At 43.2% G+C, this 22986-nt stretch overlaps 1 protein-coding gene across 11 annotated transcripts in view; it reads right to left on the bottom strand.

Moving 5' to 3' along the window:
* The window catches only part of cacna1da (calcium channel, voltage-dependent, L type, alpha 1D subunit, a), a 144751-nt gene extending 124601 nt beyond the window's left edge, over positions 1-20150 (bottom strand). For all 11 annotated transcript variants that reach the window (XM_045705835.1, XM_014167635.2, XM_014167632.2 and 8 more), the window contains exons 1-3: positions 19924-20150; positions 15355-15778; positions 14170-14275 (exon numbers count right to left, since the gene is read on the bottom strand). In XM_045705835.1, coding sequence (XP_045561791.1) covers positions 14170-14275; positions 15355-15629 — 381 coding nt within the window. In that variant the 5' untranslated portion in view covers positions 15630-15778; positions 19924-20150. The remainder of the gene's footprint in view (positions 1-14169; positions 14276-15354; positions 15779-19923) is intronic.
* Positions 20151-22986: the final 2836 nt, after the last annotated feature.

The following is a 22986-nucleotide window of genomic DNA, read 5'->3' on the forward strand; positions in this document are numbered from 1 at the left end:
TCCTGGAAGGCTGAAACACTTCTGGTTTTTGTTTCTACCTGGTAGTTTGTTGCACTCACCTGGTGTCCCAGGTCTGAATCAGTCCCTTATTAGAAGGAGAGGATGAAATCAGAAGTGTTTGGGCCCTCCAGGACCGACATTGAACAGTCCTGATCTAGTATATCTGTGGTAACTTCAGACTATTGGTATATCTGTGGTAACTTCAGACTATTGGTATATCTGTGGTAATTTCAGACTATTGGTATATCTGTGGTAACTTCAGACTATTGGTATATCTGTGGTAACTTCAGACTATTGGTATATCTGTGGTAACTTCAGACTATTGGTATATCTGCGGTCATTTCAGACTATTGGTATATCTGCGGTCATTTCAGACTATTGGTATATCTGCGGTCATTTCAGACTATTGGTATATCTGTGGTCATTTCAGACTATTGGTATATCTGTGGTCATTTCAGACTATTGGTTAATCTGCGGTCATTTCAGACTATTGGTATATCTGTGGTCATTTCAGACTATTGGTATATCTGTGGTCATTTCAGACTATTGGTTAATCTGCGGTCATTTCAGACTATTGGTTTATCTGCGGTCATTTCAGACTATTAGTATATCTGTGGTCATTTCAGACTATTGGTTTATCTGTGGTAATTTCAGACTATTGGTATATCTGCAGTCATTTCAGACTATTAGTATATCTGCAGTCATTTCAGACTATTGGTATATCTGCGGTCATTTCAGACTATTGGTTAATCTGCGGTCATTTCAGACTATTGGTATATCTGCAGTCATTTCAGACTATTGGTTTATCTGTGGTCATTTCAGACTATTGGTATATCTGCAGTCATTTCAGACTATTGGTTTATCTGTGGTCATTTCAGACTATTGGTATATCTGCGGTCATTTCAGACTATTGGTTAATCTGCGGTCATTTCAGACTATTGGTATATCTGCAGTCATTTGAGACTATTGGTTTATCTGCGGTCATTTCAGACTATTAGTATATCTGTGGTCATTTCAGACTATTGGTTTATCTGTGGTAATTTCAGACTATTGGTATATCTGCAGTCATTTCAGACTATTAGTATATCTGCAGTCATTTCAGACTATTGGTATATCTGTGGTCATTTCAGACTATTGGTATATCTGCGGTCATTTCAGACTATTGGGATATCTGCAGTCATATCAGACTATTGGTATATCTGCAGTCATTTCAGACTATTGGTTTATCTGCGGTCATTTCAGACGATATTCGTTCACCTAATGTATCGTCATTTCAGTCTCGGCTAGTTTCTCTGCGGTCAATTTAGTCTCCACAAGTCAGTGTCATTTTGTCCCCTGTGGGTTAGGTGAATTAAAGTGAATAGTATTGTCCAACAACAGTGATACAGACACACACACTAACATGATAGCAGCCAGAATGCTCCATGTGCATGTTGCCCTATGAAGGTTGAAACGTATGAATCATATACACAGTGAAAAGGTCATTGTTCCAGGGTGCTTTCTGCTCAGCTATCTTCAGCAGGAGGAGCTGCCTGCCGGGAGCACTGAGTCTTACAGAGAGCAGTCACAAATGACCTTAAAACAGGAAGGATGGGGTAGACAGACCCCATGTCTCCCTGGATGTTTCCCAGACAGGTGGAGACAGGCGTGTGCAGAGAAGAGACAACACTCTCTCTCAGACAGGTGTGTGTGTGTGTGTGACTGTTCTTCAATAAGGTGTCTGTTAGAGCCTTTCAGGGTGATCATTTCAGAGCACTCATTCCAAACTGTTTGACAAGGAGGTTATCAGGAACAAGCAAGATTTTCAACATATATATTTGATACACATTGACATACATTGTGCATGTACAGTTATACAGTAGCTTTTACTAAATCATTTTCTAATCTGGGACTTGAACTCACAACCTCTTGGTTCATGGCATTCTGACCTTCCTGCTACACCACCATGTCTGTGTCAATTATCATTTCATCTGACTATTCTCACATCATTGATTTGATTTACTTATTTAAGCAATTGTAGTTTTTTTTGTATAGTTGTCTAATGTTGGTGGGTTATATTACTCTGTTTTAATGGTACTCCTGAATCACTATGATCAATAAAATAGTTTTTCTTGAGTGTACTTTTAACAGAGCTGAGATTTACATTGAAGTGAAAAGTGTAGCAATACAGGTGAACTCAGTTATTGACACACATGGTGGCATAGCAGGAAAATCGAAATGTTGTCAACCAAGAGGTTGTGAGTTCAAATCCCAAGTGAGGAGATGTTGAATAATAACTACTGTATAAATGAACATTCACAATGTAATCATGTACGTCAAAATATTTACATTGAAAACATTCTATGTTAAAAGTAACTAATTCCACATACTTTTTTTAGGTAAGATGCCCAAAATCTAATTTAGAGTTGAACGAAAATATGAGACAATTTGCGAAAATATACCATTTTAAGTTAAAGTTTAAGAATTGTTGCTTCGGTTTTCTCATGTTGGAGCTGACTAAAAAGGGCAAGTTCAGGTAACACTTTGACCGAGTAAACAAAAAAAAGGCTGTAGAACCAGTTACTTAATAATATGAAATTGAAACAACTAGATTTTTTTTACATTGTATTAGAGCAGGAGGTCAAGTTGGTCAACCATGGCGGACCATGACGAATCGTGCTTTTGGAAATGCCCTGTGTGTGTGTGTGTGTGTGTGTGTGTGTTGGGGGGGTATGCGTGTCTGTGTGTGTGTGTGTGTGTGTGTGTGTGTGTGTGTGTGTGTGTGTGTGTGTGTGTGTGTGTGTGTGTGTGTGTGTGTGTGTGTGTGTGTGTGTGTGTGTGTGTGTGTGTGTGTGTGTGTGCATGTGTGTGTGTGTGTGTGTGTGTGTGTGTGTGTGTGTGTGTGTGTGTGTGTATGCATGTTCTGTGTGTGTGTGTGTGTGTGTGTGTGTGTGTGTGTGTGTGTGTGTGTGTGTGTGTGTGTGTGGGTATGCATGTCTGTGTGTGTGTGTGTGTGTGTGTGTGTGTGTGTGTGTGTGTGTGTGTGTGTGTGTGTGTGTGTGTGTGTGTGTGTGTGTGTGTACATTTAGCACTATGATGGACTCCCTTCTGCCTCCTGGTGGTTGTGGAACTCCAGTCCTCCAGCCTTGTCTTACTGCCTGAGGAGGAAATGGATTTCTATTTATAATGAGCTGCTTGCTGCTGCAGTAAACCAAGCTTTACTAACGATGCTGGCAAGCTGGGAGGCCCACTCTCCCAACCAGGGCAACATGATTCTGCAGCACACTGCACTGGGTTGTGTTCATTACTGCACACTGGAGCAAAACATTTTGCAACGGAAAGTGAAAACAAGCATTTCTTATTGGGCAAATTCAGGTAGGTCCCTCCACATTTCCTTCCATTTGGTTCCTAGTGAATAGGACTCTGTTCTAAACACACATCTCATCCATCCACAGAAGCTAGTCTATGGCCGAGTCTGAAATGGCACTCTATTCCCTGTATAGCAGTGCACTTCTTTCAGCTAGAGCCACAGGGGCCATAGGGCCTGGCCCAAAAGTAGTGCACTATATAGGGAATAGTATGCCATTTATGTGTGATTAGATAGTGATAGTCTCGGGCAGAATGCTTTATCCTCACAGCTGCACCTCTCTGAGTCGTTGTTTCAAAACATATCAGTAAGGAGCTCAGCGTTGGTTTCTCCCACAGAGCTTTAGTCTATGTTCCTCCTCTCTGAATTTAAAAGATGTCAGCTTGCTGAGCTCAAAGTAAGATACTGAGTTTAACGGTACAGTGAGACCTCTCCCTGTGTTAGGGAGACATCTGTAGAACCCCTCTCCCTGTGTTAGGGAGACATCTGTAGAACCCCTCTCCCTGTGTTAGGGAGACATCTGTAGAACCCCTCTCCCTGTGTTAGGGAGACATCCGTAGAACCCCTCTCCCTGTGTTAGGGAGACATCCGTCGAACCCCTCTCCCTGTGTTAGGGAGACAGCCGTAGAACCCCTCTCCCTGTGTTAGGGAGACATCCGTAGAACCCCTCTCCCTGTGTTAGGGAGACATCCGTAGAACCCCTCTCCCTGTGTTAGGGAGACATCTGTAGAACCCCTCTCCCTGTGTTAGGGAGACATCCGTAGAACCCCTCTCCCTGTGTTAGGGAGACATCCGTAGAACCCCTCTCCCTGTGTTAGGGAGTCATCCGTAGAACCCCTCTCCCTGTGTTAGGGAGACAGCCGTAGAACCCCTCTCCCTGTGTTAGGGAGACATCCGTAGAACCCCTCTCCCTGTGTTAGGGAGACATCCGTAGAACCCCTCTCCCTGTGTTAGGGAGACAGCCGTAGAACCCCTCTCCCTGTGTTAGGGAGACAGCCGTAGAACCCCTCTCCCTGTGCTAGGGAGACATCCGTAGAACCCCTCTCCCTGTGTTAGGGAGACATCCGTAGAACCCCTCTCCCTGTGTTAGGGAGACATCCGTAGAACTCATCTCACTGTTTGTCTGTTTCTATGCTATTTGCAGCGTGTCTCGCTGTCTGTCTGTCTCTCTGTGCTACTGTATATGCTGCGACTGGAGCTGTAACCCAGTTACACTGAATCTGTCTGAATCTAATCTGCATGGCATTAGAGCCTCGTGATAGGAAGATAGGATCCAGGGGACTCGCCTGGTTGGCCCTCTCTGACAGTTAGGCCATCCACCCTGACCCTGTGCCATCCCCTTGCCATCATGGCTCTCCCAACATCAGCCCTCAGCCGGCCAGCCACATATGGGCCTGCATTGGGCCCTGCAGTGTGTGTGTGTGTGTGTGTGTGTGTGTGTGTGTGTGTGTGTGTGTGTGTGTGTGTGTGTGTGTGTGTGTGTGTGTGTGTGTGTGTGTGTGTGTGTGTGTGTGTGAGTGAGTGTGTAGAGTCCTGTGAGTGTGCATAGAGTCAGTGCAAAAATGGAACAGAAGAGTTAATAAGGGCTCCTGAGTGGCGCAGCGGTCTAAGACACTACATCTCAGTGCTAGAGGCATCACTCAGATACCCTGGTTTGAATCCAGGCTGTATCACAACCGGCCGTGATTGGGAGTCCCATAGGGCGGCGCACAATTGGCCAAGGGTCGTCCAGGTTTGGCCGGTGTAGGCCGTCATTGTAAATAAAAATTTGTTCTTAACTGACTTGCCTAGTTAAATAAAGGTTACACGTAGGAGGATAGGTTATTGGCCATTTGGTTTACAACCTCCCATGGAGGGACTTTCCCAGCCCGCATGGATCATTTCGTTCTTAATAAGCTTAAACTTGTCATTAGATTTTGATATTGTTGTTCTCTCTCATTATTAGTCCCCTGGCTACCTTACGTTTTTAGGCTTTGATCACTCTTTTGTTGATGAGAATTTTCCTGCAATGCAGAATATTCCAAACTTGTAGTGTATTAAAGGTTTAAAAAGGCTTCTAAAGATTGTAATTTCCACTTAAGAAATGTCAGACTTGATTTGCCCTAACAAAAATGTATAAACTCCTACAAAAATCATAATTCACATTTCCTATTGCTGCAGGATTATTTCTATGCAATAGCAAACATGCTAAAATTAAGATCCTACATCTGTATAGGCCAAAGTCATTTTCACAGAATATTGAATGGAGAGAAAAGGGAATATACGTTTTTTTTTAAACAGCTAGACACAAGATAGTTATGGAGTGTCCATTATATAAAAAACAAAATGCATAGGTTTAATCTATAGCATCCAACAGAGAGATAGAAACTATATTTTCTGACTGGACATTTGCGCTACTTTGGTAGAATTCTCCACTCTGTCTGGCCTACATTCCTCTATTGCGTTCTGTATATGAGATATTTATTAAAAAAGGATATAGCAAATATGAATAGGTAAATTACTTGGAAGGTCAATTGTGTGCTGCCCTGCTGTACGCTGCGAGACTCGTTATTTACTGCGCACCGCCAGTCAAATTCAAATAGACTAAACCATCGTCTGTCACATCCCGATATGGTCACCATTGACGATGGCTCAGATTCAGATTCAGATTCAGATCAACTTTATTTTCCCAGAAGGGGGAAATTAATTTGGCTGTCAATCATCGTAGACAGACGACGCTATCGTAATATAGCCCAACCCTATTATTCACTACCCAAAGTACATAAACACATTAGCGACAAATATCAACAAACAAAAAACGGGAGGATTAATGTAAAAAAGGCCAGTGCGGTAGATGGATAAAGACAATACCAGGGCTCTGGACAATTTTAACTAGAGCTCTGATAAAAAGTAGTGCATATGCAGGGAACTGGGTGCCATTTAAGATGCAGACAGTCTGGAGTTTCTGGTGGTGGCCGAGCTGAGGCGGTGGTGGGAGATTCCCTGGTACTCTGAGTCCAATATGTGATATATATAACGACATGTCTAATCCTCAGCATGGCCTCTCATGCGTGGCTAAGTAGCAGTCAGAGGCCAGGCGGGAGGGAAGGCATGAGGATGTAGTTGAGGGTGTGTGTGTTTCCGTATATGTGTGCGTGCATGTGGATCTTTCAGTCAGCCCAGCAGTTGCTCATTAGCTGCCATTTAGATACATACCCACCCACCCAATCCTTCCCTCACACAACAATACCACCATCCCACAGTTGCTGTGCACAGTGAAAGCTATACGTCTGTGGAGTGACTTCATAGCAACTCTACAGAATACAGACATAACATAAGGTGTACTGAAGCCTACATTTATATTACATAGAGTCGACTTTTAGTATGACACTAGAGTTTGTTTCCCTATGAGGTTGAACCAAGATGGCGCCGTAGAACAAGGCTGAGGTTTTACATATTCCTAACCAATTGTGTTTTTTTGTTCATTTCTTGCCATTGTTTGTAACTTATTTTGTACATAATGTTGCTGCTACCGTCTCTTATGACCGAAAATAACTTCTAGACATCAGGTCTGCGATTACTCACCACAGACTGGCAGAATCCTTTTTTTACTTTAACGAGTCTGACGAGCCCGATGCGAATGATATACCGTAATTTCCGGACTATTAAGCGCACCTGAATATAAGCCGCACCCACTGAATTTTTTTTTTATTTTTTTTTTGAACATAAATAAGCCGCACATGTCTATAAGCCGCAGGTGCCTACCGGTACATTGAAACAAATGAACTTTACACAGGCTTTAACGAAACACGGCTTGTAACAAAAATAAATAGGCTTTATTAACGAAACACGGCTTGTAACAAAAATAAATAGGCTTTATTAACGAAACACGGCTTGTAACAAAAAATTTGCAGTAAGCTTTAGTTGTCTTTTTGCACTGAGTCAATTCCTCACGCTGCTGTTTCCAACGTCTTATCATCGACTCATTAAGACCAAGCACCCGTGCAGCAGCTCTATTTCCTTTTCCAACAGCCAGATCAATCGCCTTCAACTTGAAAGCTGCATCATATGCATTTCTCCATGTCTTTGCCATGATGAGGGCGACAAAATGACTACCGTAATCAGAATGATGGGAAGTTTGAGAGCGCTCGATTTAATCTAAACAGTAAACAAAAAAGTTGTTTGACCGTAACCCGTTCGGCAATTTCATTGGTCTAATGAAAGCTTCATGCCGCCAAAAAACTGAGCACGTCACAGAATGTGTTTTTTGAAAGCGGGAAAAATCCATATATTAGCCGCGTTATTGTTTAAGCCGCGAGGTTCAAAGCCTGGGAAAAAAGTTGCGGCTTATAGTCCGGAATTTACGGTACTACTTTCTCAGGAACAGGCCCAGATCCCCATGATTTCTGTGAAGAGAAGGCGGAGAAAAAGGGGCCAGAGGGTGGGCTGCCTTCTGAGAATTCGTAGGTGATTGAACAAACCCCCACTTCCATCCATTCTGCTAGCAAATGTGCAATCTTGAGAAAATAAAATCGATGACCTACGTGGAAGATTAAACTACCAACGGGAAATTCAAAACTGTAATATCTTATGCTTCACGGAGTCTTGGCTGAACGACGACATTATCAACATACAGCTGGCTGGATATACGCTGTATTGGCAGGATAGATCAGCGGCGTCTGGTAAGACAAGGGGCGGTGGACTATGTATTTTTGTAAATAACAGCTGGTGCACGATATCTAAGGAAGTCTCGAGATTTTGCTTGAGTATTTCATGATAAGCTGTAGACCACACTATCTACCTAGAGAGTTTTCATCTGTACTTTTCGTAGCTGTCTACATACCACCACAGACTGATGCTGGCACTAAGACCACAATGAATGAGCTCTATTCTGCCATAAGCAAACAGGAAAACACTCACCCAGATGCGGCACTCCAAGTAGCTGGGGACTCATAAAAAGCTCTCCCTCACCCTCCATTTGGCAAATCTGACCACAATTCTATCCTCCTGATTCCTGCTTACAAGCAAAAACTAAAGCAGGAAGCACCAGTGACTCGGTCAATAAGAAAGTGGTCAGATGAAGCAGATGCTAAGCTACAGGACTGTTTTGCTGGCACACACGGGAATATGTTCCGGGATTCCTCTGATGGCATTGAGGACTACACCACATCAGTCACTGGCTTCATCAATAAGTGCATTGATGAAGTCTTCCCCACAGTGACGTACACACCCCAACCAAAAGCCATGGATTACATGCAACATCCGCACTGAGCTAAAGGCTAGAGCAGGACTTGCAAACCATTACAGACTACAAAGGGAAGCACAGCCGAAAGCTGCCCAGTGACACTAGCCAACCAGACGAGCTAAACTACTTCCATGCTCGCTTGGAGGCAAATAACACTGAAACATGCATGAGGGCACCATCTGTTCCGGAAGACTGTGTGATCACACTCTCCACAGCCGATATGAGTAAGACCTTTAACCTCTTACATCTAGACGTTCCGCTAGCGGAACACCTGCTCCAATATCCAATGATAGGCGTGGCGCGAATTACAAATTCCTCAAAAATACAAAAACTTCAATTTTTCAAACATATGACTATTTCACAGCATTTTAAAGATAAGACTCTCCTTTATCTAACCACACTGTCCGATTTCAAAAAGGCTTTACAACGAAAGCAAAACATTAGATTATGTCAGCAGAGTACCAAGCCAGAAATAATTAGACACTTATTTTTCAAGCTAGCATATAATGTCACAAAAACCCAGAAGACAGCTAAATGCAGCACTAACCTTTGATGATCTTCATCAGATGACAACCCTAGGACATTATGTTATACAATACATACATGTTTTGTTCAATCAAGTTCATATTTATATCAAAAACCAGCTTTTTACATTAGCATGTGACGTTCAGAACTAGCATACCCCCCGCAAACTTCCGGCGAATTCACTAAGAATTTACTAAATTACTCACGATAAACGTTCACAAAAAGCATAACAATTATTTTAAGAATTATAGATACAGAACTCCTCTATGCACTCGATATGTCCGATTTTAAAATAGCTTTTTGGTGAAAGCACATTTTGCAATATCCTAAGTACATAGCCCAGGCATCACGGGCTAGCTATTTAGACACCCGGCAAGTTTAGCACTCACCAATATCAGGTTTACTATTATAAAAGTTTGATTACCTTTTGTTGTCTTCGTCAGAATGCACTCCCAGGACTGCTACTTCAATAACAAATGTTGGTTTGGTCCAAAATAATCCATCGTTATATCCGAATAGCGGCGTTTTGTTAGTGCGTCCCAGACACTATCTGAAATGGTAAATCAGGGTCGTGCGCATGGCGCAATTCGTGACAAAAAAAAATCTAAATATTCCATTACCGTACTTCGAAGCATGTCAACCGCTGTTTAAAATCCATTTTTATGCCATTTTTCTCGTAAAAAAGCGATAATATTCCGACCGGGAATATGCTTTTAGCTAAACAGAGGAAAGTAAACAAAGCTTTCGGTCGACGCGGGCACGAGCCTGAGTCTCACAGTACTGTAACCAGCCACTACCCAAACGCGCTACTTTTTTCAGCCAGAGCCTGCAAAGCCACGATTCAGCTTTTTACCGCCTTCTGAGACCCTATGGCAGCCGTAGGAAGTGTCACTGGACAGCTAAGATCCTCACTCTTCAATAAACAGAGACAAGAAGAACGACACCTTGTCAGACAGGCCACATCCTGCCTGAAACCTTGTCAGGTTTTTGCCTGCCAAATGAGTTCTGTTATACTCACAGACACCATTCAAACAGTTTTAGAAACTTTAGGGTATTTTCCATCCATATGTAATAAGTATATGCATATTCTAGTTACTTGGTAGGAGTGGTAACCAGATTAAATTGGGTACGTTTTTTATCCAGCCGTGAAAATACTGCCCCCTAGCCATAACAGGTTAAACAGGTCAACATTCACAAGGCCGCAGGGCCAGATGGATTACCAGGACATGTACCGCGAGCATGCGCTGATCAACTGGCAAGTGTCTTCACTGACATTTTCAACCTCTCCCTGTCCGATTCTGTAATACCAACATGTTTTAAGCAGACCACCATAGTCCTTGTGGCCAAGAACACTAAGGTAACCTGCCTAAATGACTACCGACCCGTAGCACTCACGTCTGTAGCAATGAAGTGCTTTGAAAGGATGGTCATGGCTCTCTTCAACACCATTATCCCAGAAACCCTAGACCCAATCCAGTTTGCATACCGCCCTAACAGATCCACAGATGACGCAATCTCTATTGCACTCCACACTGCCCTTTCCCACCTGGACAAAAGGAACACCTATGTGAGAATGCTATTCGTTGACTACAGCTCAGCGTTCGACATCATAGTGTCCTCAAAGCAAATCAATAAGCCAAGGACCCTGGGACTAAACACCTCCCTCTGCAACTGGATCCTGGACTTCCTGACGGGCCACCCCCAGGTGGTAAGGGCAGGTAACAACACATCCGCCACACTGATCCTCAACACAGGGGCCCCTCAGGGGTGCGTGCTCAGTCCCCTCCTGTACTCCCTGTTCACTCATGACTTCACAGCCAGGCACGACTCCAACACCATCATTAAGTTTGACAATGACACAACAGTGGTACGCCTGATCACCGACAACAACGAGACAGCCTATAGGGAGGAGGTCAGAGACCTGGCCGTGTGGTGCCAGGACAACAACCTCTCCCTCAAGGTGATCAAGACAAAGGAGATGATTGTGAACTACAGGAAAAAGAGGACTGAGCACGCCCCATTCTCATCGACGGGGCTGTAGTGGAGCAGGTTGAGAGCTTCAAGTTCCTTGGTGTCCACATCACCAACAAACTAACATGGTCCAAGCACACCAAGACAGTCGTGAAGAGGGCACGACAAAACCTATTCCCCCTCAGGAGACTGAAAAGTTTTGGCATGGGTCCTCAGATCCTCAAAAGGTTCTACAGCTGCACCATCAAGAGCATCCTGACTGGTTGCATCACTGCCTGGTATGGAAACTTCTCGGCCTCCGACCACAAGGCACTACAGAAGGTAGTGCGTACGGCCCAGTACATCACTGGGGCCAAGCTTCCTGCCATCCAGGACCTCTACACCAGAGGAAGGCCCTAAAAATTGTCAATGACTCCAGCCACCCTAGTCATAGACTGTTCTCTCTGCTACCGCATGGCAAGCGGTACTGGAGCGCCAAGTTTTGTCCAAGAGGCTTCTAAACAGCTTTTACCCCATGCTATAAGACTCCTGAACGTCTAGGCAAATGGCTACCCAGACTATTTGCAGTGCCCCCCCTTTACACCACTGTTACTCTCTTTTGTTATCATCTATGCATAGTCACCTTAATAACTCTACCTACATGTACATATTACTTCAACTAACCGGTGCCCTCGCACATTAACTCTGTACCGGTACCCCCTGTGTATAGTCTCGCTATTGTTATTTTACTGCTGTTCGTTAATTACTTGTTACTTGTATTTCTTATTCTTACTCATATTTTTTTTAACTGCATTGTTGGTTAGGGGCTCGTAAGTAAGCATTTCACTGTAAGGTCTACACCTGTTGTATTTGGCGCATGTGACTAATAAAATGTTATTTGATTTAATCATCATTCTACCATATGAACATAAGATAAGGTGTAATGTAGCCTACATACCTACACTGAGTGTACAAAACATTAAGAACACCTTCCTAATATTGAGTTGCAGTTGTTGACACAAACCGGTGCGCCTGGCACCTACTCCCATACCCCATTCAAAGGTACTTTGATCTTTGGTCTTGCCCATTCACCCTCTGAATGGCACACATACACAATCCATGTCTTAATTGTCTCAAGGCTTAAAAATCCTTCTTTAACCTGTCTCCTCCCCTTCATTTACACTGATTGAAGTCAATTTAACAGGTGACATCAATAAGGGATCATAGCTTTCACCTGGATTCTTCATGGGAAGAGCAGTGTTCCTAATGTTTTGTACACTCAGTGTATATGCTACGTAGTCAACTTGAACCATAGTTAACTCCATACATACTTTATATACGGCCCTGGTTTACTCCCCAGAACTATCAGATCAGATCCCCTGTTACATTTCATCTGTCTTTTATTCATTTTCATATGGTGGCCCCTGCAGGAAATGAACTAACAACCCCGGCGTTGCAAGCGCCATGCTTTACCAACTGAGACATACAAGACAACCTTTTTGCCTTATACTCATACTGATATGAGCATCACAATCCCCTCACTAAGAAGATGCACTTTTCGTCCTCCTAATAACAACATGTAGTTTAACACCAACCAAGATTACACAATAGTGTAGCACAGACTGTATTGTCCCTGATGACCTACTTTCCTCCGCCTATGCACCACTGTGCAAACAAATACCCTGGGGTCACCCTCCTGGAGGTCACATTGGCAAGCATTACACCACACTTCTCCTCTCAAGTAGTACATCTTGGTATCTTACAGTAGAACGTCTTCATACAATCACAGCATAACTGCAGTATAAACCCCACACATTTTTTAAAGCAGTAGTTGTGTTGAGTTTTACAAAACTGGACAGCTTCAACACTAGCCTTCTATCACTCTTACACCATCCTACTTCTGTCTGTCTGTCTGTCTGTCTGTCTGTCTGTCTGTCTGTCTGTCTGTCTGTCTGTCTGTCTGTCTGTCTGTCTGTCTGTCTGTCTGTCTGTCTGTCTGTCTGTCTGTCTGTCTGTCTGTCTGTCTGTCTGTCTGTCTGTCTGTCTGTCTGCCTGTCTGCCTGCCTGCCTGCCTGTCTGTCTGTCTCTCTCTCTCTGTCTGTTTCTCTCTCCCCCTCTATCTCTCTCTCTCAGACATAACATTACGAGAACATCCAGCAGTCCGCTCTCTCTGCAGGTAGACATACGATCTCTTCATGAATCATTAAGCACTCCAGCTAAATTCTGCTCATGTACGAATCCAAATGTCTGTTGTCTCGCCAGTGGACTTTGCACACACTCTCATACTCACTCTCAGCTGTAGAAGCACTGCTTTGAACACTACATCACCCATAATTCATCAGCCTACACAGACACACTGTCAGACTAACATGCACGGGGAGCATAGAGAGCGGTGGTGCAGAGATGGGGATTTCTAAAAATAATAATCTGAATGAAATTCCGGTGCACTGCAAGAACAATTTGACATGACAAAGTAGGAATTAAAAGAGCATGGAGATGATTCTCTATGTAGCCAAAGCTTGGACTCATAGTCTCTGTGGTTACACAATAACAATATTCAAACAGGATGTACACACATCAACACATCACACAGCATACATCCAAAGCAAGATATGTACATGTATTATACATAAATAACATACGACCATTGAACAGCAAAAGAACGCCCATATATTCCCTTTAAACATGTCCTGACAACCCCTAGTCCTACAACCAGACACAGCCATTACAGCTGAGCAGGGTACAGCGTAGCAACCTGAAAACAAACAGAGGGTATCTTCTGTCCTACAGCACCTCCATAGAGACTTCAATGACACCATAAGTCATCTGCACCATGAATGATGTTACTGTCAGAGTACACAGCAGCAAACCCAGTGATTCAGAGTAGCAGCTGAAAACAGCAAAGCACAGAATTCTCTAGGCTCTGGGGTGAAGTGTCCCCTAGGTTCAGATCTAGGATCAGCTTCCCCTCGCCCAATCCTAACCTTAACCATTAGTGGTCAGCATCGAGGGGCAACTTCCCCCTACAGAGCACAATAGAGGTTAAAGGTATTGCAATGGGATTCGAAGGTCATGGGGTTAATTAGGGGAGTCAGGAGTAATGTTGACATACGAATGTACTCACCAGGTCATGGTTGGTGGAGTTGGAGTCATCCTGAGGGAAGGGGATGTACACAGCTAAGGCCATACAGTTGGCAAATATAGCAATTAATATAAAGATATCAAATGGCCTGGAAGAGAAGGTTAAGGGGAAAACATCAAAGCAGTGGATCACATAAATATATTCACAGTGCCAACATGTGATTACTTCCTGTTCAAAGTATAGTCATCAAACACAGATAGTTTTAGTCAAAGACATGGAAATTACAGGAGCAAAAAAAGTCAGAACAACATTCAAAATGCAACTTTGCAATTCAGCACCCATCTAAATAACATGAGATAATGTGCCTTGTTATCACGGTGTTCTGATGACTGTGTCTTCTGGAGCAGCAGAGTCCCAGCAGAGGCTGACACACACACAGCTGTGTCTTGTCACTGAGTCACCCTCTGTTATTACAAGCCCCACCAGTATTTTCGGATTTAGGACGTGGTGACTTTCACTGTGCCTTGGGAGGCAGCAAAAAATGACTTTGTTAAAAAAATAAATGACCTCCAGTTGACTATTCTCTAGCATGAACCGCTGAAAAAATACAAAGTGTAGAATGATTCACACCTCAGTGGCTATAGCAGTCAAATAATGTGTTTTTGCATTCCCTGCTGCAGTATGCTACCTACGCTAGAACAAACTGATTCAAAGTAAACGTTGACTTGCTGTTTCACTTTCATATTCTGTGTTGGGTAGTGAGTCACAGGCTGCAGTGAGATTAACATGAAGCAGTGTCTCTCGTCTAGTTGTACTGGAGTCTGAGGGGTAATGGAGATGGGATACAGTCTCTCCACATGGCTAAGTTAAAGCTAGGCAGCTACAGTTAGGCATGGGCTAGGTGCAACTCAGAGTTAGCCAACTGTACTGTTCAGAAGTAAATCAGGAATTGGTGCATGGGTGGAAGTTCTCGTGACGGCCCTGAATCGACCCTAACTGTGCTCATGATGGTTCTTCTCATGTACTCACATACACATCACACACAACGCAACACACACTAAAGAACACGACATAGATTACTGACATCCAGACATACCCCCTCCACACACACACACACACACACACACACACACACACACACACACACACACACACACACACACACACACACACACACACACACACACACACACACACACACACACTGTGGTCCGTTGTAAAGGATACTTCCACTCCACCAGGCTGATGCAGGCTCTTCGTATGGGGTTGTTAAGTTTGAGGCAGAACAGGGCCCTGGCAGGCCTGGTGTTGGCGTTGCTGCCCTGCTTCTTGCTTTTGGCGTACTGCGCTCGCTTCTTTTGTGCCAATGCGCCCACCGGGACGGTCGACACCGGGACCGGGGCAGCCGTGGGGGCAGCTACTGGAGCTGCGACCGGCGGGGCGACTGGGGTTGCAGCCGGGGCTGTAGCCAGGGCCACAGGGGCGGGCCCGTTGGCGCTCATGGTGTGGGCGTGGCTCTGTGGGGCGTGTCCAGCAGCATGGATCTGCCAGGGGAGAGGGCGTGGCTAGAGGTGGTGCACAGAGCTGTCTGACCAATGGGCTGGCAAGTCACCAGGGGGAGGGACTCTGGTGCTGCTGGCATAATTTGCCTCTGAGAAAGATAGAAAGGAACAAAGAGTGGTTACCAATCCATACTTTTACATAAAACTGATCAATGATCATCACTAGCTAACATCATTAGTAGCAGGTTACTGTGGTGACTTTGTGAATAATGTTAAAAGGTAAACAACAAGCATTAACAGTGGAGTTTCTGATTCAGCATCACAGACAGAAACGATTCAATCCCCACAATCTGACATTCGGAACCACAAGACAGTGGACAGCAGCCATCTCAGGTGAAGCTGCAACAATGTCGATGGCCACTGGGAGAATCACTTGAAGATAAATAGGCTACAGGAAGGCCTCCACAGGAATCAGTCTACCCAACAAGGAGCCTGAATGGGAAACTATGATGATTGATAGACTGTTTCAGCCATAATTGATTTCAGCCATAATTGATTTCAAACGTTTAACTTCAGTATTGTTAATAATAGGTAATAAATTGTCAAAAGATGAAAATAGACTTCTCCAGTGATCCCTTGTCATTCAACAGCTACCCCATCCAGATCCACTACTTCCTAATAACCAACAAGCCTCATGCCACTGATCTCAGGGAAGCCACTGACAAACTCAAAACCTAACTCTTATTGAAATGATTGCTACTGTGTTAGATGCGATATAGGTTAGGCACTAATGATGCATTACATAGCAGTAGGATTTTGTTAGTCTTCCTCATATCATTTATCTTCATCCAATTGCTTGGCAGCGTTAGTCAGTGTCCTCTGTTGGAGGACATGCATGTGTCAGTGTCAGTTATGAAATGTTGTCACCTTCACGACCATGCAGGGGGTAATGAGATGAGCTCACTCCTTCAGCCCAGCTACACAGTCACACAGAGCTATCTTAGAGGTTGTGAGTGTAATAACACTGTAAAAATACATTAATAGTACTATTAACACTGTAATAACACAGTAATAACTAAATAATTCTGTCTGACAAGACCAATAATCAAATCTACCTTATTAAAGGGTAGCAAGCATGAGTAGTTTTTACTCACCAAAGTAACAACACAGTGTGGTCAAAGACTTAGTAACATAGTTGTAGTCACGATCTGGTTACCTATAACTACAAACATAGTTATGTATTTTGGTTATTACATATTTATGAACTTATTTCCAGATATCTTCTAAACTACCCACAATGCACTATTTCTCAATGTCATATGGAAAATATACTCTGTGCTACCGAGTTCATATGCTAGCTCGTTAGCTAGTTCAAGCTGGCTAACGTTAGCATCCTCATGCTTGACATGGACTTTGTGGCTGTGTTATCTAGTTGGAACCCGTTTGCACGGCAGGCTCTGGTGCCTTCTTGACGTGGACTTAAAATGAAAGAGAAAATCATACCTGCTTGCTCTAATTGTGTAGTACCTCATCTGTTCTCCTTTTTGTTTTGCAAATTTCTTAGCATGTTCTCTATGAAGTAGGCTACAGGAGTTTTGCAACTTTTTCCACCTTGGTTTAGTGCTAGCGCGCTAGCTGACTGACATCTGTAATCTATCTATTTTGGATTTTTATCGCTATATATCTATTCGATTTCCCTCACCGACTCTCCCTTGGACCAGTGAAGCGCCCGCCTCCCCTTCGCTTTGGTAGCTAACTCAGCCTGCACCCTTTTCAAAGTTTTACCATCGGCTGGGCCCCAGCTATCAATATGTAAGTCTCTGCTCTCTCTGCTTTTGATCTGCGGTTATGTTTTAGTTGTGTTGTGTTAGTTGTGTTCTAGCTGGTCTCCAGTTGTTGGGCTCTGGCTTGCTGATAACCGTGGCGGTTGGCTAGGAGGACTAGGCCAATACTTAGTTGGCTAAACAGCTAACATTAGCTGGCTGGCTGGCTAGCTTGCTGGCTAAGATAACGGCATATGGCTAACATTCTTTAAAACATTATTTAATAGATGGTTGATGTTAGATGGCGTTATGTATTTCCAAAACTTTGGCTTTCTTTAATGTAGCTGTAAGCTAGGGGTTGATAGCAACTGGCTGATTCATGCCATGCTAACATAACGTTAGCAGGCTGGTAGGGCTAATGTTAGCTGGCTAGTTGGCAAGAAACCTTGCAAGTTCATTTGTAACAATAAATTCATAAAGTATTTGCTTGTAAGTTGGCTGAAAATTTAACTGAAACCAGTAGTCATGAGTGCAAACGATTTGGTTGAATTTGAAGTTATACATTTGAAGTTATTTCTGTTGGAATTTACATTATAGGGAATAGGCTGGCTTGCAAATCCATATGTTACATGTGGCTACGTGTGTCCTCCATATTACGTCACACCCCGTTAAAACATTTTCCAACATGACTTCAGCATTTCATGTAATAGCTCGAAAAATAGAAAAGGCGTGGTGTAACTTTGCATTGGGACTTTTGATGTGTATAATAATGCAAATCCATATGTTACATGTGGCTACGTTTATTCTACCTACCCTTTAATCATCTTATTACACATGGTAAGAGTTGTTAATCATTCACTTCACAGTGTCAGCAAAATGACAGGCATAGCTAATGCTGGATATCTGTTGAGTCTGATGATTGGAAAATAAGGAGAGAACCATCTCCCTCTCAAAATAGGTAAAGCGCATCAATTACATTTTTGGACACAATAAAGAGTTGAGTGAAAAAGAGTGGTTAAAACCGAAACGCACAGGCAAAGCTAATACAGCTAAAATGCATCTATAAAAATGGACACAATGTTGCATTATGAGGATACAAAGTTAAAGCACTAGTCTATCAAAGAACGTTAGCAAGGCACAAGACTAGGATATGTGTCTGCATGATGGACTCGACCATGTCATCACAACAAAGAGGGGACACAGTCATATTTGTAAACAATCCGAAATTATTTTAAACTGAAAAATGCGGCCATACATATTAAAATATCACCACAGATGACATGCTGCCTGAGCCAAAAACACAGGGATAAGCTGTGTGAATTCAAAGCTGTCACTCTAATGCATCACTTGGTCAAATCAGTTGTGTAAGTCCTTGAACTGCGAGTGCTAGGCCCCGCAGAGAAAACAAGAAGCTGAAAAACGTCATATTGCCTGAATATTCCTGAGAGCTTATAAAATCTCTCAAATTCCGTGAATAATAAGGATAGAGCGTTACAATCATCTTTGTCATAGAAAATAAACACATTAATGCAGAAAGCACCAAACGTTAGCCTACACTATTAGAAAAAAGGGTTCTGCAGCTATCCCCATAGGATAACCCTTTTTGGTTCCAGGTAAAACCCTTTTGGGTTCCATTTAGAACTCTCTGTGGAAATGGTTCTACATAGAACCCAAAAGGGTTCTACCTGAAACCAAAAGGGGTTATGCTAAGGTTTCTCCTATGGGGACAGACGAATAACCCTTTTTGGTTCTAAATAGTAAAAAAAAATCTAAGTGTAGTGTTGTCATTCATCCTTACTGTTTTCATTTGCTGTCCATATGGAACTGTATCCTATGCAGAAGAATAGGCTACATCAATATTAATTTGATAAATGTCCAAGTAACATTGATATATATCGATTCGTGACACTTGAACAATACCCTTCACCAAACGTGTCCGTATTTCTCCTTGAACACACTGAGGTAGGCGTAGGCCTATTTCGTCAAATCCCAAAATAAAACGGTGTAAAATGACAGCCCGGCTCTAGGCGCTCATTGTAGAAATGGAGCAATGCATGGCCGTCAGATAGTCCTCCCGATCAGAAGAAACAGCTGGCGTTATTGCTAAGTTACAATGGGTTACACCGCTCACTGACGGTCGCTCCGGTCTAGGGACACGGTCTGGGGTATTTTGCCCGGCGTTTGATTCCGCGCAAAGAATTCTGTGAAAGGATACTAACGTAGTCACCGAACTTCTGTCCAAATGACAAGCAGGTATCTTGTTCAGTAGGCTATTGATATTGTCATGATAAATGTGAAATAGTCTTCGCAAAGCTATTCTGAGATATGCTCAACAAAATAGCAGGGAATATGAAGGACAAACTTGGCAATACGGTTTTTTAAAAATGAAATGGACACTGTCAATTAGTTATATTGTTCTGGTATAGAAATAATGAAAACAAACGACATTTACAAAAACCCTTTAAAACCCGGTGTAGCTAAGCTAACATGCTAATTTCAGACCCTATTCCATGCAACAACAAAAAACGTACCTTTTCTGAAGACGTATTATTCGGCAGATACCTCCGTGTTATCCACTCTGTACAAGGAAATTCCAGTGCTTTTGCGGCCGAAAAAACGCAAGTCCAGTCTCAAACGGCGAATTAAAATTCATTAGCTTCAGGGCAGGAGGGACACATGCATTAATTAAGCCCTTCCATGTTGACGGTGGAAAGCAGGAGACAGGAGAGTGTGCGCGCGACAGAACAGAGCATCCTAGTCCGCTGCGCAGCGCTGCCTGCCAGTTTATCGTCACGGCGTCAGTGAACAGTGAAATGAGCACATCAGAATCAGAGCCCTTTTCCTTCTGGCTCTGTGTCCCTCCTGTTCGTGCACAAGCTTCTCTTCATTTACATGCCACGGAAAAAGTAATCAACAAAAGAGACATCATGAGTATATAGCCTACGTCTAATTAGGTATAGTCTAGCATACTTTTAATAGATTTTAATTTAGAACCTCAAAACTATAATCAACCATCTCAATTTGGGAGGCAAGTATTTTGACACCCAAATATTGCCAAACCACTGGCACAGTGACACTAGGAGTCCTCTGATTTCATTGCCTTGATTAACTTGAACTGAAGGTCCATGTTGATCAATCTTTGTATTATCAGTCAAATCCCTCAGATTCATTTTATGAATGAAAAATGATAAATTCCAGTTGACATGGTCCAAGTGGCATGACCACATGACATATTGGAGAGAGGCTTAAGCAGCATAGTCCAGCTATACTGTGCATGGCCCGCAAATGTAATCCCCTATTCGCCTCAGACGGATAGCCTAGAATTTAAGTGACCTTTAGTGTATGTCATTCAAACTAAAACTGCCTCAGCAGCCAGTAGAGAAAGCGAAGTTGACAAGTGTTGGAAGTAAAAGTGGACTCAATGGGGACGCGCACAGCAGTGATGAAGCAACCCATGCCATGACCCCTTTTTGGTTTGGACTGGGAATTCACTCAACTCTCCTTGGAAATGTTGGGAAATGTCTATTGTCAGACACAGTAGACAGAACAACTGAGCTGTTGGAACTGAAGCCTATTCTACAACTCATCTTATTTACTAGGGAAGCGATACATGTGTCGCTAAAGACATTCACAGCCACCAAAATGTAAATCATTTCCACAAGAATTTGAATGAATGCCCACAGGCAGGCCAGAATGGTTGTGTGTGGTAATAACAGCTCCAGTGACCATCGATTATATGCAACACAAGGCTCCTTATGTCACGCCCTGACCTGAGAGAGAGGGTTTGTTTCTCTATGTGGTTAGGTCAGGGTGTGGGGTGGGCATTCTATGTGTTATTTTCTATGTTTTGGCCGGGTATGGTTTCCAATCAGAGGCAGGTGTCTATCGTTGTCTCTGATTGGAAGCCATACTTAGGCAACCTTTTCCACCTGTGTTTGTGGGATCTTAATTTTGTATTGCTCGCATTTAGCCTGCAAGACGTGATAGTCGTTTGTATTTGTTTATTATTTAGTTGAAGTGTTCCAATTTAAAATAAAGATGAACACTCACCACGCTGCACCTTGGTCTAATCCTTTGGACGATCGTTACACCTTATCAGGTAACACAGGGTCAAGCAGCAGTAGCCCAGCCTGTATTCAGATATAAATCTATTATGTCACATTATACATGTAAAAATTAAGGAAACAGACCTGTTTTCTCTCCATGCATATAAAAAGGACTAATTGGCCAGCTATCTCTATGCCTGCCCTACATCAGCATGACTGTTGAGGTGATAAAGTAGTTTATGGGGGTGGGGTTATATCCTGCCTGTTTGGCCCTGTCCGGGGGTATCATCGGATGGGGCCACAGTGTCTCCTGACCCCTCCTGTCTCAGCCTCCAGTATTTAATGTGTCGGGGGGCTAGGGTCAGTCTGTTCTATCTGGAGTATTTCTCCTGTCTAACATTTACATTTTAGTCATTTAGCAGACGCTCTTATCCAGAGTGACTTACAGTAGTGAATACATACATTTCATAAAACATCTTTTTTTCATACTGGTCACCCGTGGGAATCGAACCCACAACCCTGGCGTTGCAAACACCATGCTCTACCAACTGAGCCACACGTCTTATCCGGTGTCCTGTGTGAACTTAAGTATGCTCTCTCTAATTCTCTCTTTCTCTCTTTCTTTCTCTCTCTCAGAGGACCTGAGCCCTAGGACCATGCCTCAGGACTACCTGGCATGATGACTCCTTGCTGTCCCCAGTCCACCTGGCCGTGCTGCTGCTCCAGTTTCAACTGTTCTGCCTGCGGCTATGGAACCCTGACATGTTCACCGGACGTGCTACCTGTCCCAGACCTGCTGTTTTCAACTCTCTAGAGACAGCAGGAGCGGTAGAGATACTCTCAATGATCGGCTATGAAAAGCCAACTGACATTTACTCCTGAGGTGCTGACTTGTTGCACCCTCGACAACTACTGTGATTATTATTTTTTGACCATGCTGGTCATTTATGAACATTTGAACATCTTGGCCATGTTCTGTTATAATCTCCACCCAGCACAGCCAGAAGAGGACTGGCCACCCCTCATAGCCTGGTTACTCTCTAGGTTTCTTCCTAGGTTTTGGCCTTTCTAGGGAGTTTTTCCTAGCCACCATGCTTCTACACCTGCATTGCTTGCTGTTTAGGCTTTTAGGCTGGGTTTTTGTACAGCACTTTGATATATCAGCTGATGTAAGAAGGGCTATATAAATACATTTGATTTGATTTGATTTGATCTTTCCATACACACTAAATTGAGTTTCTTGGTAGCCTGTAAGGCATTACGGTAAAAGTTGACTTTAGTGCTATGCCTATAGCATAGCTTGCTGCCTACATGATATCAGTGTTGTTTAACGCCTTTACAGTATAAGGCTTATAACACCTTTATGAATACTATAAGTGTTACAGTGTTACACAAGCATCAAATTCAATAGCTGATTACAAGCAAATCAGATAATGATGCTGTAATGATTATGATAAATGGTCCCTAACTATCAAGGTGTTATCTTAACATTGATTGCCATTGCCTCCTATGCCCCCTGAAGAAGGGCTCACACCCGAAACGTTCGTG

The sequence above is a fragment of the Salmo salar genome, chromosome ssa22 (genome assembly GCF_905237065.1).
Source record: "Salmo salar chromosome ssa22, Ssal_v3.1, whole genome shotgun sequence".
NCBI classification, from domain to species: Eukaryota; Metazoa; Chordata; class Actinopteri; order Salmoniformes; family Salmonidae; genus Salmo; species Salmo salar.